The sequence below is a fragment of the Balaenoptera physalus genome (genome assembly GCF_965194825.1).
Source record: "Balaenoptera physalus genome assembly, chromosome: 10".
Lineage (NCBI taxonomy): Eukaryota > Metazoa > Chordata > Mammalia > Artiodactyla > Balaenopteridae > Balaenoptera > Balaenoptera physalus.
In genome coordinates, this window is record NC_138889.1 from 105,696,390 (window position 1) to 105,715,650 (window position 19,261).

General features: G+C 38.2%; 1 protein-coding gene across 7 annotated transcripts in view; it reads left to right on the forward strand.

The window, feature by feature from the left end:
• Positions 1–19,261, forward strand: part of RTN3 (reticulon 3) — a 54,541-nt gene that overhangs the window by 14,626 nt on the left and 20,654 nt on the right. The window contains exons 3-4 of one of the 7 annotated variants that reach the window (XM_082477156.1): positions 5,378–5,848; positions 6,389–7,720. The exons of 3 other annotated variants lie outside the window; for them this stretch is intronic. In XM_082477156.1, coding sequence (XP_082333282.1) covers positions 5,378–5,848; positions 6,389–7,720 — 1,803 coding nt within the window. Of the gene's footprint in view, positions 1–5,377; positions 7,721–19,261 lie in introns of all 7 variants that reach the window. 3 more of the 7 variants (XM_082477154.1, XM_082477155.1, XM_082477157.1) reach the window with 3 other exon arrangements.

The following is a 19,261-nucleotide window of genomic DNA, read 5'->3' on the forward strand; positions in this document are numbered from 1 at the left end:
ATCCACATAGTACTTTGCACAATTCTTGGAATGTCATAGGCATTTGGTTTGTACTAGATGATTCAGAAGTTGCATCACCCCAAATTTTGAAGTAGATAAAAGCTCTTTAAATTACTTCCTTTTATTTATGGCTGGTTGGAGGGAAAGTGTCTAAAACTCTAAATGAGGATTTTCTTTATTTTATACCACGTGAAGGTGGTTGTGATTTGGCACTATGCCTTTTTTCTCTCCCCAAACAAAAAGGCATATGGTCTGGAGTCTCTATGTTAGGAGATACTTTTTGGAGAATATGGTGTTTGGGGACATTTTTTGAAGATTTATTAAGTGCCAGATCCTGTTCTAAGCACTTCACATGTATTAACTCATTTAATCCTCACAGCAGTTCTCAAGTTAGGTGCTTTAGTATATCCCAATTTTCAATTTTCAGATGAGATTAAGCAACTTTAAGATTAAGGAACTGAGATTAAGGCCACACGATTAGTAAGTGCGATGAAAGAATTTTGCATCTTTTTGGTTTGGTTTTTTTTTTTTTGGCTGCATCGCGTCTTCGTTGCTGCGCGTGGGCTTTCTCTAGCTGCAGCGAGCGGGGGGCAGGGGGTGCTCTTTGTTGTGGCGCGCGGGCTTCTCATTGCAGTGGCTTCTCTTGTTGCAGAGCGTGGGCTCTAGGCGTGCGGGCTTCAGTAGTTGTGGCACACAGGCTCAGTAGTTGTGGCTCACAGGCTCTAGAGCACAGGCTCAGTAATTGTGGCGCACGGGCTTAGTTGCTCCGCGGCATGTGGGATCTTCCCGGACCAGCGCTCGAACCCGTGTCCCCTGCATTGGCAGGCGGATTCTTTTTTTTTTTTTTTTTTTTAAGTTGCTTTGTTTGGTTTTTTTTTTATACTGCAGGTTCTTATTAGTCATCAATTTTATACACATCAGTGTATACATGTCAATCCCAATCACCCAATTCAGCACACCACCATCCCCACCCCACCGCAGTTTTCCCCCCTTGGTGTCCATATGTCTGTTCTCTACATCTGTGTCTCAACGTCTGCCCTGCAAACCGGCTCATCTGTACTATTTTTCTAGGTTCCACATACATGTGTTAATATACGATATTTGTTTTTCTCTTTCTGACTTACTTCACTCTGTATGACAGTCTCTAGATCCATCCACGTCTCAACAAATGACAATTTCGTTCCTTTTTATGGCTGAGTAATATTCCATTGTATATATGTACCACAACTTCTTTATCCATTCATCTGTTGATGGGCATTTAGGTTGCTTCCATGACCTGGCTATTGTAAATAGTGGGCAGGCGGATTCTTAACCACTGCGCCACCGGGGAAGACCGGATTTTGCATCTTTTAATAGGAATTTTTGGTTTGGGAGTGGTCTAGAAATTTAGAATATGACTGCCAGCTTAAATTCCTAGTCTTATTTAAGATAATATACATAAATGGAGACTTCTGAATACTTAGAGTTTAAGAAGAAATTGAGTAAGCAAGGAGCTCAGTACTGAATACATTTGGGAACATTCTCATGATCGTTGCGGGGTTATGACATTTTTCATCTCTTACCATATATTGATTCCCTCTTTGACAAATCTATTAGATGTGTAACTCTTGCTTGTATAATTAGAATAATGCTATATTTTTAAGTAATTAGACTTTTTGAAAATGAATGTGCACATTAAATTGCATTATAGCAAATAACTAATGTAGAAAATATTCATAATGAGGAGATTTTTGACAGACATTTGTTTTGAGTAATGTTGAAAATATCTTGTAGTGCATGTGAAGGACGGGATGTTTTGAAAAAGGAAAGGTAGTAGACATTTTCTGAGATGTAAGATAATCCAGAGTTATTCCATCAGGCAGTTTTGCAGTGTATAGTATTTTTAAAAACTAACATCCTTCAAACTCCCTGGAGTTTTCTGCTGTTTTGCCAGGTACTGACTTTGACAACACTAATGACTATTAAAGTGTCATACTGACTAATAGGAAGAGTCTTTACTTATGGGAGCTTAGTTTCTAAAGGCTTATTAGATTCTGGTCTTTGTTTTATTTAATGTTTTCATGCCATTATAAGTTCTTTACTTCCAGACCAGTTTTTTCCATTGTCTTTGTACAAGTCAGCTCTGTTCAAGTTTGTGAGGGTTTCAACTAGCCAAATAAACTTCTTTCCATTTGCTGAAATTCTAAACAAGACAATTATTAAAATTAAAACAAAGATGAAGATGCTAACTTATTTTGCTACATGTGGGAAACCTTGATTGACAATCATGAGAGCTAATATCTGCATCTCACAATCACTGAGGAATGAATGCGACATCATACTCTGTTTACCCCCTAAACCTGTGCCCTGAAAACACTATCCACTCCAAGTATTAAGTCACAAAATTGTGAGGGAACATGATTATAGTTCTTTTGTACATATAATAGTTACATCGTATTGACAGATCTTTAGTAAAATGTTTGAAGTCTGTCAAGCAGTCATGGCATTCAGTACAGAACTTGTTATTCTGAGAATACGATTTCTAACCTAATCTTCTAGCTTTACCTCAGATTATTATATACCTAACTCGAAACTTTTGGAGTGTTAAGAGTTCAAGGAGGGACTTCCCTGGCGGTCCATTGGTTAAGACTTCACCTTTCAATGCAGGGGCTGCGGGTTCAATCCCTTGTCGGGGAGCTAAGATCCCACATACCTCTCAGCCAAAAAACCAAAACATAAAACAGAAGCAATATTGTAACAAATTCAATAAAGATTTTTTAAATGGTCCACATCAAAAAAATCCTTAAAAAAAAAAAAAGAGTTCAAGGAAGTTAGAAAAGAAACAAGGCTTAGAAAACGGAAAAGTTTGTGTCCTGACAAAGCAAAACATTTCTACCATGCTTTTTTTTTTTGGCCGCACTGTGTGGCTTGCGGGATCTTAGTTGCCTGACCAGGGCCCACGGCAGTGAAAGCACCAAGTCCTAACCACTGGACCGCCAGGGAACTCCCTGCCTTGCTTTTTTGGTTTGTAGTACTGTGTGTGCATTCTTTCACTAGCATTCAATGTAGGTTGCTTTCTTTTTCATTTCATCGAATCCACCTCCACATCATCATCATTTTACTTATTGATTTTGCTTATTTTCTGTCTCCCGCTCTGTATTGTAAGCTCCACAAAGGCAAGGATTTTTTTCTGTGTTGTTCACTGCTTTTAATCTAGTTTCTAAAACAGTGTCAGGCACGTGATAATGGCACTCAGTAATTACTAATGCATTATGACTAATTCATTTTGTCCACTTGTTTCTCTAAAATGACAGGTCTAAATCTTCTGAAATCTCAGTCTCTATAAAACATAAGCTGAGCCTTCCCTCTGAGGTGGAGTCAGTTTTGCTCACCTCAAGGTTCCATTCCTGTTTGTTTGTTTGTTTTTAAATTTTGGCCGCGTTGGGTCTTTGTTGCTGTGCGCAGGCTTTCTCCAGTTGCGGCGAGCGGGGGCTACTCTTAGTTGTGGTCCACAGGCTTCTCATTGCGGTCGCTTCTTCTTGTTGTGGAGCATGGGCTCTAGGTGCACGGGCTTCAGTAGTTGTGGCACATGGGTTCAGTAGTTGTGGCTCGCGGGCTCTAGAGCGCAGGCTCAGTAGTTGTGGCACACGGGCTTAGTTGCTCCGCAGCATGTGGGACCTTCCTGGACCAGGGCTTGAACCCGTGTCCCCTGCATTGGCAGGCGGGTTCTTAACCCCTGTGCCACCAGGGAAGCCCTGTGGAATATTTCTGATTTAAATGTAGGCCACAGTTCTTTAAATTTCAGGTTTTTTAAAACATTTTAACCTATGGTGGTGAGCTTCATTTATCCTTAATCCAATCTTGCTGAGTAGCCGTATTATACAGTGATAGATGCAAGCCATGTTTACTGCATTAGAACTAAATATGAATTACAGCTTACTTCTGTCTCACTGGTACAGTTTGTACCACCAAACTTTATTTTTCCTCAATTTACAAAGACTTTCCCTCCCCCTCCCCTCCCCCCCCCCCCCCCCCCCCCGCCTCTGATGATTACAGTTACAGTGTTCTAAAAGTCAGAGATCCTATTACATCAGATTTCAGTGATGTGTTAGAATAGGGGAACTTTATCTGGCATTTGGAAACATTTTTATAATAGTGGAATTTTATTTCTTGCAATAAGATATTATTTCTTTTCATCTTTATAAAATGGTTTTGAATAAATCATAATTTTACTTTTGTCTGGTTATTATTCCGCTTCTCACTGAAAAAGAACATAAGCTGAGTAAAAGTAATCCCAAAGCTTTTTCTCTTTCACATCTTCCCAATTACTCATTCACACTCAAGGAAGGCATTGCTGTCCTGAGCCTACTTAGGTCTCATCTGACCAAGCTGAATCTTTGATTCATTCATTTGGAACTATTTATTTAAGACCTACTTTGTTGCAACTCCAGAGATACAACAGTGTGTAAGAAAGATAGTGCCTGCCCTTGGGACAGTTGTTTTGAGCTTTTCCCCAGTAAAAACTTTCTAGATTGGTTAGTTGGAAAACAGTGTGGTGAATCAGTGGCTACTGTGATATTAAAAACTGTTAAGACTTAATTATTGTATTGCTTTTAGGGAGATATTTTCTGCTTTAAAAGGATTTCTGAAGTTTACTCTTCTTCATAAAGGAAACCAATTTACACAGTTCAGTTTTGTTGGAATTGGCAAGGTGGTGCAAGAGATTTTGGAACAGACCAACCTTTTCAGTGCCCTTTAGTTTAAGACATTGAGGCCATCTGTACCTGGGGCCCATCTTCCCTGTGGATGGAATAGACTACTTCTAGTCTGATTTTTAGGCTTAGGAGGGGTCTGCTATATCTCTGGGGGTGGGGGGGAACTCTGGTCACTTCTTTTTTTCCTTTTCAGACTGTCATACTCTAACAGTGGTTTTATAGAAGGTGTGTGTCCTGAATTGTTCCCCCTACAGATGAGAGCATATCAGTACTTCATAATATCAAGTTGTTTGTTTTATATGGATTACATTGTTTCTGTTGAATAGCTATACCAAATACCAAAGGAAAAACACTTCCCCAGATTATCCATCTTATTATACCCTTCTTCATGCTTTACCATTAAAGGGAAAAAGTAAATTGAAAAGTATTTTGTCTTGAAAATTTTTTGTCTTTTGCAATTTGTGGCATGATAAGCCTTTTCTGTTTCACTGCTGACAATTTTATGCATGTCTTATAGGATAACTGTTGATCATTGTTTTGTTATATATTTATGTGTGTGTATATATACATCCTGTGTGTATATATACGAATTTAAAAATAAAAAGCATGCTGCTTGGCCTGACCAGCTAATGTGTAATTGTACCTGGTAAACAATTGTTTTTTCTTTGAAATTCTGACCATAGAGGGATTGAGCTCTCTTTGCTCTGATGAGCCACCTTCAGAAATTATGACTTCCTTCTTTTGTTCATCTTCTGAAATATATAATACTGACCTTACAATACTACATGGAGAAACAAGCAAAGTGTTAGGCAGCCAGCCTATTTTAGCCAAAGAAAGAAAAGACTCCTTGGCTCTTCTAGATGTGAAAAAGATGGAAAAGCCTCAGGAGACCAGTAAAGACATAGCAGACTCCCCAGTTTCTGTTGCAGAAGGAGTTCACTGTAACCGTCCTTCCATTCCAGACAGTGTCCCAGATCATCCTGCTTTTCTCTCAAAGGAAGTTGGTCAAATGCAACAGCAGATAAATAAAGATCAAGAGTCCAAGAACCCAAATGAGGTACCAAGTAGGGACGATAGAACTGCCTTGGATGCAGATGACAAATTCACTTTGCTAACAGCCCAGAAGCCATCCACCAAGCAGTATAAAGCAGAAGGTATTTGTACGTATTCCTTGTCCCCCTCTGAAGTTTCAGGAGGTGGTATTATGGAAAAGGATTCCCCTGAATCACCATTTGAAGTTATTATTGACAAAGCAGCATTTGACAGAGAATTTAAAGACGCGTATAAGGAAAACATAAATGATTTTGGTAGCTGGGCAGTGCACACTGATAGAGAATCACCTGCAGACATTTCTGAGTCTAATGACAAAGTATTTCCACTGAGAAATAAAGAAACAGGGCGTTCCCCAGCTTCTGCCTTGCTCACTAGGCAGTTTTCACACACAACTGCAGCATTGGAGGAGGTATCTAGATGTGTAAATGATATGCATAACTTTACTAATGAAATATTGACTTGGGATTTGGTTCCCCAAGTAAAACAGCAGAGTGATAAATCTGACTACATCACAAAAGCTGCAGGACCTGACATGGGTGAATATATTTCAGAAATTCCCGTTGTAAGTCTTAAAAGTAACACTCATCAGAAAATTCCTGTATGTTCTATTAATGGGAGCACTACTATCCCTAAATCAACAGGTGATTGGGCAGAAACATCTCTCCCACAGGAAAATGCTATGCCAGACCGTCTCAACTCTACACAGGAAATCAGTATCAAAGGTGTGCGAGGCAATGTGCAGAAAAGAGATGACACGCTTTCAGAGTTACCTGGATCTCCATTTGAGAAATGTGTCTCTCTTGGTTCTGGAGTGGCCACAGTGAAAGTGGTTTTACCTGATGGCCACCTGAAAGGTGCAATGAACTGGCAGACCTCTGTGTTGGGAGAGGTGACAGAGGCTGGTAGTTCTGGTGAGTCTGATGACACGGTGACAGAGGACATCACAGCAGATACTTCATTTGAGAGCAACAAAATTCAGGCCGAAAAACCTGTTTCCATCCCAAGTGCTGTTGTAAAAACAGATGAAAGAGCAATCAAAGAGATTCTTAATTGTAATAGGGAAGACAAAACATCTGGAAACTTTGACGGGTCCATCAGTGACTCTGCGCCACGACAAGTTCAGCCTGATGTTCTTGGAAGGAGTCCAGCTGGTGAGGCAGCATGTTCACAAGTACCTAATATGAACGTCACGTCAGAAGATGTGAAGCAGTCAGATAGTATGAGTGTAGTTGCTCCTGAAAAGCTTGTTGCAGCTGAGAACCCCAAACTTCCTTCAGAAGCATCTCCAAAGGTTTTTAATGATAAGACAGAATTCTCACGAAATGTGACAACCTCTGCCTATTTGGAGTCATTGCATGAAAAAAGTGTTAAAGATACAGATGATTCTTCCCCAGAGGACCTGATAGCAGCCTTTACAGAAACCAGAGAGAAAGGAATAGTAGGTAAAGGTGAAGGAAATACCTTCGAAGCAACATCAGAGAAAACTAAGGACTTTAAAACAACTCTTCCGGTAGATGTTTTACATGAAAGTGAGTCAGGTGGTTCTGAAATTGAAAACATAGAAGGCAAATACAGTGAACAAAGCAAAGAAACAGATAGGAGTGAGCTTCTGGATGTTTTCCCTACCCAGGGTACCCCAGTGGCATCTCTTGACTTAGAGCAGGAACAGCTCACAATCAGAGCACTGAGAGAATTGAGTGAAAGGAAGGTTGAGAAATCCGCTTCTGCACAGGATAAAGTAGAATATCCCGAAGAAACACTCAAGCAGACTTTAACATTTGCTCCAGAATCTTGGCCACAGAGATCCTATGATGTCCTAGAACACAAAGATGTCAAGACTGGATCTGATCTCGGGATTTCCAAGAAGCCCACTATTACCAAAGAAGCTACTAGGGTAGATACCACTTCCAGCCTTAGCAAGACTGAACTGGTAAACAAGGATGTCCTAGCAAGACTTCTGACAGAATTCTCAGGTAACTGTTTACATTAGAAATACTGCATGTGGTTAATTCTGCTATGATTGATTATTTAGAGTGCTATTTTTTTAGTCTCTGATTTATATCACCAAAATTATAGCCAGAATAAAAATATACAGTAAAATGGGGAAAGGTAGATTTTTTTAAATGGTTGCTTGATTTGGTTTTCTTATACAAATATTTTCCAAAGCAGTAGACTACTTGTTAAAATTAATATTCTCCTAAAGAAAAAATTTTATGGTCCAGTTTTTTCAAGGTTCTCCTTTCCTTATACGTTGGCCCTAGGGGAGATTGCTGCTTTTAAGAATATCGCTAGGCTCTTACTTATTTACAAAGCTTATTTTTAAATCTCCGTAATAGTAGCACTGCTTGGCACTTGGGATTTTTGCTATGGGCCTTGGAAAATCTATTTAGCAATCAAAGATAAAGGAATCCCTGCTGGGAAGATAGTAAATGAAACTTTTAATTAATTTGATCTTACACCACAGAGATTTTATGCTCTGAAAGTAGGTAACCAGTATCGTAATACAACTTTGTGAGTAATACTTAGAGAACTCATGCATTCTTCTACTTTGGACCTTGTTTATCGTGCTTTAGGCCAAAACCCAATATATGGTACTAGAAGCCCTTCCCCTTGTCTTCTATTTATTTGAGTGATTACTTTCCTAGCGGTTGGCCTTCAGTTAAATTATTTCAAATGCTCTCTGTTCTGGTGTCTTAGAAAGTGTAATGAAAAAAAGGATATATAAAACCCTCCAAAAGTGACCCCCAACCTCTAATCTGATACCAAGTTCTGCACTAACTGTATGGTCAGTGTTAGGTGCTATGTAGGACTCTGTGATTTTCCAAACTTTTTAAACAATAGATCGCTTCTTTCAAATGAAATCATATGCAGAGTTATAATATTTAAAACAAAAATGAGATTTTTGTTAGGATAAATTTATAAGTGAGATTATACCATTTACCTTTTTTTTTTTTTCTGTTAAGGTTTTATTATGCACAGTAAGGAGGGAGGCTCAGTCCTTAGCAGCCACTTTCCTCTCCTCATAGTATCCAGAACACTGCCCAGCTCCTCCTGCAGGGCCACTCCTTGTAAGGAGTGAAGCCCCACGCCTCTCAGAGCTTGTCCCTCACTAACTTGCTTTGCTTGGTAAGGTGCCCTGCTGGCATCTGTAGGTCATCTTCCTTGCTCACGTTCTGGGTCACCTTGAAGCCCATAGCCATGGGCTGCTGCAGAGCCATGGCTGCTAACCTTAGTGCCTGCAGCAGAAAGGCACTGTTTACTTTTTATAAAGACATTTCCTTACTGAAGACCATGGGCAGATTATTTAATCTTACTAAATTTTAATCCTTAAAATAGAGATAATAATGGTGCTTACTTTATAATAATAGTGAGAGGGTTACATGTGAAAATGCAGGTAATGCAGGGCCTAGTATATAGTGAATATTCATTTAGCACCAAGTACAGGACCTGGCATATAGTAGGTACTGGATAATTATTTGTTAGTGAATGAATTGTTAATAATTATCAGTGAAAACATCGAGGCTTCTTTATAAACTCAAAAATTTGAAATGGCAGTTACAGATAGCTGTTATACTCTGGTAATTGAAGATTGTTGAACTTGGATAAAAGAGAACTGAATTATTGTTGCTTTACAGTGCCTAGAAGTGTGACTTTAAACAATTACATTAATCACCTTTTGGGACCTCAGTTGTAAAGTGAGGATGTTGAGGTAGGTGATCATCAATATCATTTCAATAATATGATTCTCTGACTCTGGTATAGTCTAGCTTTCTTCATGAGTTGTTGTCAGAATTCTTAAAGGTAATCCTTTTGAATGATGAGGCATGTAGAAATTAGGCAGCAATCCAGAGTCTAATTCTGGCAAATACCTGCTTTAGTGTCACCTTAGACAACTGGCCAGATTGGTTTGGCATCTTCCTGTGTTAATATTGTGGTAGTTATTTTGCCCTGCTTCGTAGTGCTGTAGTAAATAAAGTACTGTGTACTAATTATCAGTAAATCTCAACTGAGTTATTTAATCTAGTGTGAGAGGTAAAAAGGTATGGAAGTTTAGGATATTTGTCACTGACCAAATTCTGTGATTAGTAGATATTTTTAGATGATAATTAACGAAGACTAGTATAATTAGACCAAGAAGCTAAAAGGTCTTCCTTAAGGTTTCAGAATTGAAAACCTTTTAAAATTGTCTTCATGAATAAATCTTTTAAAATATAAACTATAGCAAAATATACCAGAGTCTAGTTCTAAGTAGTATATCTGAGTAGTCTTCCTTTCTAAAGTAAAACCAGTTCTGTAATTATGTCCTGCCTAAAGTTGTTGGGGAAAATAGGCAAAAGAAACAATGAAAAAATTAATGGTATTTTATTTTTCTTTTGCTGTTTTATGGTATATATGACAGTATATAGCAAAGAACTAGAAACGACCTAGCAGTTGTGTTTCTAGGTATGTATTCTAAGTTTAAAAAAAAAAAAGCATTTATGCGCAAAAACAACGACAAAGATGTTCTTTGTAGGGCTGTTTATGATAGTGGCAGATATCTCAGTATCTTAACAATTAGAGATTGTTTGAGTATCTTTTACTGTATTTGTGCAGTCGAATACTGTATAGCCATTGGAATTGTTATAGGTTGGTGTTTCTTTTTTTTTTTTTTTAAGAAATGGAAAAATATAGAAAAGTACAAAAAGACATACACTTGTATTTCTACATTTTAGAATTAACTCTATTAATTGTTAATTAGTGATAATATTTGCTTCCAAACTAAAGGACCCTTTGATTACCACATGACCCACTCCTTCCCGTTGCCCAGAGGGTAACTACCGTCAGTGGAGCTGATAACATCCTTCCACTACATTTTAAATTTGTGCATGTGTGGTATTGTTTTGTACTTTTAAAGCTTTACTAATATTATTTTTGTTATGCAACTTGTTTCATTCAACATTAGGTTTTTGTAACTCTTTTCATGTTGAGATATGTATAATTCTATTTAACAGCTGTGTAGTAATCCATTTTATTACTATGTTATTTCCCTTTTAATTAAGATTTGGATTATTTTCCATTATTTACTATTATAGACAGTGCTGAAGTTAACATCCTTGTACTTGCCTGTTTTTACACACATGCACATATTTCTCTAAGGTCGTTGTGCCACTGCTTATAAGTTTCACTTCTGGGTATGTGCATTATTTTTCTAGTTACTGTCAATTTGCTGTCAAAGTTGAAGTTTCTTCTGTTATGTGAAAATGTTCATAATTTATTAATAAAAACTATATTATTGAATATAGCAGAGTTTTTATTACATGATGAATGCTTAAAGTAGAAAAAAACAAGTTAGAAAACAAGGTTTTCAGAATAATACCTACTTTGGTATCATTAAAAGTGAATCTGTGTACCTACACACAGTGATTCTGAAGTAAATTTTTAAAAACAAGATCACGATGACTTTTCTTGCAATATGGCCAAGTAGGCTTTCACTGGACCTGATCTTTCTGCATGTAACTATGTCCTCTGGATAAAATTGTTGGGGCAGCGAGGGAGACCTGAAAACACTGGAAAATGAGCAAAAGCAGACAGAGTCTGAAAAAAGGCTGACACTTTCAGGAAGAGATAGCATGAAATTAATTTTCCATTTTTACTGCTTTTAGCCAGGGGAAGGCTGAAGTTGGCACCTGGCAGCTTGGTTTAAAACTTAATGGAAAACTTATCAGAGGACAGAATTCAGGTCAGCCACAGCCATTCGACCACTGAAAAGTGAGGGGAGGAGGAGTCCTGGAAAGGAGAGATCTAGAGGGTGACAGCCTAAAATTCTGAGTATAAGCTCTCTATATAAGCTTCTGTTTAATCCCTGAACCACAAAGATAAAAGAACTGAACTAAGATTTGAGGTATTGATTGCCCAGAGAGTTTGCAGTTTGGGTCTAGCCAAATTTAATTGCATACTGAAACAGAAATATCGGTACTCTCCAGAGGAATATAACAGAGTCCAGAGGCTATACAGCATAATATTCACAATGTCCAAGATATAATCTATAACTACACAACATTTTTAAAACCAGGAAAATATAACTTAGTCTGAAGAAAAAAGACAGCCAACAGAAGCGAACTTCATATGTTAGAATTGAGAAACAGGTTTTAAGGCAGCTATTACAACTGATCAGTTGAAGTAAAGAAAAATATTCTTGCACTGAATGAAAACAAAGGAAATCTCAACTGAGAAATAGAAACAAAAAAGAGCAAAGTGGAATTCTGTAATACAGCAGCTAAAATTAAAATTCACTGAGTAGCCTTAACAGTAAAACAGAGATGATAGAAGAGTCAGTGAACTCGATGATAGACGAACAGAAAACTACCCAACCTGAAGAACAGAAAGAAAAAAATATTACCAAGCTTCAGGGACTTTTGGGACAATATTGTAAGAGCTAACATGTATAGTTGGAATCCCAGAAGAGAGGAAAGTGAGAGGCTGGAGAAGAACATATTTGAAGATAAAATGGCAGAAAAAAACCCTGCAAATTTTATGAAAAACATATTTACTGATTAAAGAAGCTTAGCAAACACCTACTAGGATAAGGATGAAGAAAACCATACCTTGGTACATGTGTCAGAGGTTCCCAAGGCCACTGTCAGGCTCAATGATTTGCTAGAAGGACTCCCAGGACTCAGAAGCTGTTATACTCACTGTATACAGCAAAAGGACACAGATTACAATTGACAAAGGGGAAAGACACATGGGATAAAGTCCAGGAGGAACCAGGTGCAAGCTTCCAGGTGTCCAGTAGAGTCGCACAGAGCTGTCCTTAATTCTCCCATCAAGGACACATGACAGCATGTGCAAAGTGCTGCCAACTAGGGAAGCTCACCCAGTCCTGGGTGTTCAGGGTGGCACACAGTACCCCCATGACTGACCTCAGCTACTCAGACCCCAGCCACCTAGAGCAAGAACAGGTGTTTGCCATAAATCATATTGTTCAGGTAGACTTAAGTGGTCATGCTGGTACAGCATGGCCCAAGGCCCCAGGTATGCAAAAACACTTATCAGCCAGAATATGCCAAGGGCTCAGAGTTCATCTCCCAGGAGGCAGGCAAAGGCCAGTCCTGAAGACAGACCTTTCTTTGGCATGTTCAGGGTTTGAGCATTCCAGAACTGCCAAGTTAATCCTTTCCTTCCCAGTATGTCTTAGTCAAATTGCTGAAACGAAAGATAAGGAGGAAACTGACACATATAAAGGAATGACAATTATAACTAGAGCTTACTTCTTACCACTAACCACAAATGCCAGAAGACAGGGAAATAACATCTCTCAAAGTGCCAAACGGGGAAAAAAGTCAACCAGGATCTCTGTTCAGCAAAAATGCCTTTCAAGAATGAAGGCAAAATAAAGACATTTTTAGGTAAAAGAAAACTAAGAGAATCTATCACTAGAAGACCTGTACTACAAGAAACAGTAAAAGAAGTTCTTCAGGTTGAAGGGAATTGATACCAGATAGAAACTTAGACCTTCAGGAAAGAATGAAGAGCGTTGAAAATGGTAACCAGCTGAGTAAATATAAAAGACTTATTTTTTTCCTCTTCTTTAATATACGTAAGACTGTTTAAAGGAGAAATTATAATGTGTGCGGAGATTATAATGTTTATTTCATATGACAATTTATAACAAAAGACAAGAGTATGTGAATCTATACTATAGCAGGGGTTCCTACATTTTTTATGAAGTGGTACAATATTTTAAGTAGATTGAAAAGTCAAGGGTGTATGTCTCCCAAGAGGTGGGAGACTTGGTGCAATCACTATGTTAGTGGACTGAAGACTACAATCAGAGTGACAGACTGCATAAAAATGCAAGACTTACTTATATGCTGACTATAAAAGATACGTATTAAATGTAAAGACACAAGTTGAAAGGAAATGGATGGAAAAAGGTATACCAAGAAATATATAAATGTATGCCATGCAAAAGTAAGCATAAGAAGACAAAGGGTATTACCAGAAGTAAAAAGTGACGTGTTATCATGATAAAAGATATCAAGACGTCTTGACAGTTATAAATGTATATGTGCCTAATAACAGCTTCAAAATAAAGGCAGGACTTCCCTGGTGGCGCAGTGGTTAAGAATCCGCCTGCCAATGCAGGGGACACGGGTTTGAGCCCTGGTCCGGGAAGATCCCACATGCCGCGGAGCAACTAAGCCCACGCACCACAACTACTGAGCCTGCGCTCTAGAGCCTGTGAGCCACAACTACTGAGCCCATGTGCCACAACTGTTGAAGCCCACGCACCTAGAGCCTGTGCTCTGCAATAGGAAAAGCCACCACCATGAGAAGCCCATGCACCACAGCGAAGAGTGGCCCCTGCTTGCCGCAACTAGAGAAAACCTGTGCACAGCAATGAAGAAGACCCAATGCAGCCAAAGATAAATAAATAAATAAAATAAAAAAATAAATGAAGCAAAAATTGACAGAATTAAAGGGAGGAATAGGGAGTTCTTTAATCATAATTACTGGTTTTAATACCTCTTTCTCAGCAATTGATAAACCAACTACACAGAAACACAAAGATGTGAACAGCACAATCAACGACTTTGGCCTGCATGATACTTACAGAACACTGTGCCCTACAGCGGCATAATACACATTCTTTTCCAGATGCACAAGGTATACATTCACCAGTATAGACAATATGCTAGGCCATAAAACAACTCAGTAAATTTAAAAGATTAAGGTCATACAAAATACGTTCTCAGACCATAATGAAATAAAAACTTTAAACAATGAAAATAAGGATATCTAGGAAAATTCCCAAATATTTGGAAATTAAGCAAGTCACTTTTATATAATCTATAGCTCAAAAGAAGAAATCATGAGAAAAAAATTTTAATGTTTTAAACTGAATGACAGTGAAAATACAGTATATCAAACTTGTGGAATGTAGTGCTGAAAGGGAAATTTATGGTTCTAGAAAAGAAAAATATCTAAATTCAGTGATCTAAGGTTTCAACTTAAGCTGGAAAAAGCAAAGCACATCCAAAGGAAGTAGAAGGAAAGAAAGAATAAAGATAAGAGCAGAAATTAAAAGAATAAAAAACATTAACAAAGCCAAAATTTGGTTCCTGAAAAAGATTAACAAAATTGATTTCTTGAATGATAAAAAAAAAAAGCAAATACAGATTACCAATATTAAGCATGAAAAGGGGGTTATTTCAGATCCTACAGATATTAAAAGGACAATAGAATATTATGAACAACTTTATGCCAACTTAGATGAAACAAATTCCTTGAAAAATACAATTTACCAAAGCTAACACAATTTCTATTAAATCCATTATTAAAAATCTCACCAAAAAAAGTCGAGGCCCAGGACTTCCCTGGTGGCGCAGTGGTTGAGAATCTGCCTGCCAATGCAGGGGACACGGGTTCGAGCCCTGGGCTGGGAGGATCCCACGTGCCGCGGAGCGGCTGGGCCCATGGGCCACAATTACTGAGCCTGCGCGTCTGGAGCCTGTGCTCCGCAGCAAGAGAGGCCACGATGGTGGGAGGCCCGCACACCGCGATGAGGAGTGGCCCCCACTTGCCGCAGCTGGAGAGAGCCCTCGCACAGAAACGAAGACCCAACACAGCCATAAATAAATAACATTAAAAAAAAAAAAAAAAAAAGTCGAGGCCCAGTGGTTTTACTGGGGAGTTTTTTCAAGCATTTAAGGAAAAAGGAGGAGAGAACACTTTCCAACTCATAGACTAGTATGTGTATATTAATAGCAAAACTGGAGAAAGATACTACAAAGAGAATTATAGACTAGTATCCCTATGGAACATAATAAGATGAGAAATCCTTCACAAAATATTAGCAAATCAAAAAAAACAAGTTAGCAAATCAAATCCAGCACTCTGTCAGATACAGAAAAGGTATTTGAAAAAGCTCAACATCCTTTTCTGACAAAAATTTTCAGCAAGCTAGGAATAGAAGGTAATCTCCTCAGTCTAATAAATGATATCTATTGAAAACTATAGCTGACATTATGCTTAATGCCAAAATATTGGACACTTTCCCGTAACATTGGATACAAGGCAAAGATGCTCACCCTCACCATTTGTATTCAGCATCATACTGGAGGCCCTCCCCTTTGAATTAAGACAAGAAATAGAAATAAAAGGAATGACTATTGGAAAAGAAGTTGTTAAGCTCTCTTAATTTGCAAATTACGTGATTGTGTACATAGAAAATCCTAAGGAATCTGTTGATACAAAGCAACTACTAAGACTAATAAGTGAATTTAATTTAGCAAGTTTACAGGATTTTAGGTTAATACACAAAACTCAGTTTTGTTTGTTAAATACTAGCAACAAATAATCAGAAAATTAAAAAGTTTTTAAGTTCCATTTACAGTAGCACCAAAGCATAAAATAGGAATAAATTTAACCAAGAGAAAAAAATGTGTAAGACGTCTATACTGAAAGTTACAAAACTGCAGAGAGAAGCTCAAGAATTGTCTAAGAAGAGAACCATGCTGTGTTCATGGATTGGAAACCTCGATATCGTAAAGAAGTCAGTCCTACCCAGATTCACCTATGGATTCAGTACAGTTCAAAGTCCTAGAAGAATTTTTCAATAGAAATTGACAAGCTCATTCTAAAATTTCTTTGGAAGTACACAGACCTAGCAAATCCAAAGCAATCTTGAAAAAGGACAAAATTGAGGGCTTGGAATAGTCCAAGACATTATAAAACTCCAGTAATAAAGACTGTGGAACTTGCAAAAGAGGCAAGAAGTAGATCAAAGAAACAGAGAATCCAGAAATAACACATTGCCAAAAATTTGGCAACTTAGCACAACTTTATTATCTCACAGTTTTCAAGGGTCAGGAGTCCAGGCACAGGTTAGCTGGCTCCTCTGCTCAGGATCTCACCAGACTGAAATAAAGTGTGATTCTGAAATCACCAGGTGTGAACCAGGGTTGGGATCTCATCTGAGGCTCAGGGTTCTCTTCCAAGCTCACTGATTGTTGGTAGAATTCAGTTCCTGGAGGTTGAAGGACCGGATCCCTCTTTTCTCGCTTGCTGGCGGTGGGGCGGGGCTCGTGCTCAGCACCAGGAGGCTGCAGTCAGATCCTGGTCTTGTGGCCCTCTCACAACACGGTAGCTTGCTTCTTCAAAGCTGTCAGGAGAATTTCTCTCTAGTCTGCTGCAGGATCTTATATAGCTGAAACTTAACCACGAGAGTGACTATCCCGTCATATTCACAGGGTCTGCTCACATTTGGGGGTAGGAGGAAGTATTATATAAGGCATGTACACCGAGGAGTAAGAGTCTTGGGGCCATCTTAGCATTCTGCCTACCACAATCCCTACTTCATATGATATGCAGAAATGAACTTAAAATGGAACATTAAAAACTAAAATCATGAAACTTTTAGAAGAAAGCGTAGGCGAATATCTTCATGACTTGGAGGTAGACAAAGGTTTCTTAAGTCACGGAATGCACTAGCCATAAAATAAAGGACCAATGAGTTAGACTTCATCAGAAGTAAAACTTGCTCATTAAAAGACACCACTAATAGGCAAGCCATTGACTAGGAGAAAGTATTTACAAAACATGTGTCTGATGAGGGGCTAGTATCCAGGAAATATTTAAAACTACATTTCTACACTAAAAGTGCAGACAACACAATAAAAGAAATTGGGCAGAAAAGATTCTGGCACTTTACAAAAGATATACAAATAACCAATAATCCAATGAAAATGTGTTCAACTTCACAAGTCTTCACGTAATTAAAATAAAAATAAGTTATCACTACACATCCACTTGAATGGCTAAAATTAAAGACTGACAACAACTAACTCTCAAACTATTGGTAAGAATGCAAAATAGTACAGATATTTTGGAGAAAGGTTGGCCAGTTTCTTAAGAGAACTAAACATGCATGTGTCCCATGACCTAGCAACTCCACTGCAGAGAAATGAAAACATTCATACAAACACTCGTATATGTTCATAGCAGTTTTATTCATCACAGCTCAAAGCTATTCATCGATAAAGGAGTAGATAACCTGTGGTATAGCTAGTTATCTTTTGATACTTGCAACAAATACGGATGAATCTCAGAAATTATGAATAGTGGAAGCAGCAGTACAGAAAGGATTCATACTGCATGATTCCATTTATATGAAATCGTAGAACAAGCAAACTATTCTATGTAGGGAAAAGAACCAGAGCAGAGCAGTGGCTACTTCTTGGCGTGTTGGCTGGGAAAGAACATGAGAAAACTTTTTGGGGTGATGATAATGTTCTGTAGTTTGATAGCATTACATAGGTGTGTGCATGTGTCCAAACTCAGCGAATGTCTTGTATATTTCATCGTATGTAAATCTTATATCAAAAGAAAAACAGTAAATATTGAACTTTGTTAATGATATGCAAGCTGAAGATAATTTCCTGATATTTGTTATTTACTTTGAAATATATTTTTAAAAATTGGGCTAGTGGATAAGAGGAACAGATACATAAGTATAGTAAAACATTAATGATCATGGTGATGGTTACACAACAATGAATGTACTTAACATCACTGAACTATATACTTAAAAATGGTTAAGATGGTAAATTTTATGTTACGTATATTTACCACAGTAAAGAAGTTAAAGTAAGACATTGCTAGTATTGAATATAAATCTAGGTAGTGATTATATGGATGTTCACGCTCAACTGCTTTCAGCTGCGCTATATGTTGGGAGGAAGTTAAATGTTGGGGGGAACAAGGCAGAGTGGAGAAAAGCTGTCCCAGTTACCGACCAGATTCCCATTTTTTCCATGAGGGAAACACTCAGTAGAGCTCCCAGGAAAATAGAATGAGATCTCAGAAGTCAAGGGTATGTATATTACCTAATACTTCATTTTTAAAGTTTCTTTTGCTTATTACTGGTAAAGATTTTAGAGACTGTGAGCTGTTTTTTAGAAGAAAATAATTTTATCACTTATTATGATAGTCTGAAACCATGTCACTTACCTGCATTACTTAACAGACTGTCAAAGAAGCCTGCAAGGGCTTCCCTGGTGGCGCAGTGTTTGAGAGTCTGCCTGCCAATGCAGGGGACGCGGGTTTGAGCCCTGGTCTGGGAAGATCCCACATGCCGCGGAGCAGCTAGGCCCGTGAGCCACAATTACTGAGCCTGCGCGTCTGGAGCCTGTGCTCCGCAACAAGAGATGCCGCGATGGTGAGCGGCCCGCGCACCGCGATGAAGAGAGGCCCCCGCTTGCCGCAACTAGAGAAAGCCCTCGCACAGAAACGAAGACCCAACACAGCCATAAATAAATAATAAATAAAATTTAAAAAAAAAAAAAAAAGAAGCCTGCAAGTCCAAGTGTATTGTAACCGTAGGAGAAGTGTCATGTTACCAATAACAAGACTAGCATCGGAAGATTGAATTAGAAATAAATGTGTGCAAAGGGCATAAAATCACTTTTGAAGTTTGGGCTTTCACAGTTATTAGCAATTAGCTAGTGTTTTGTTTAATTTTAGATTGGATC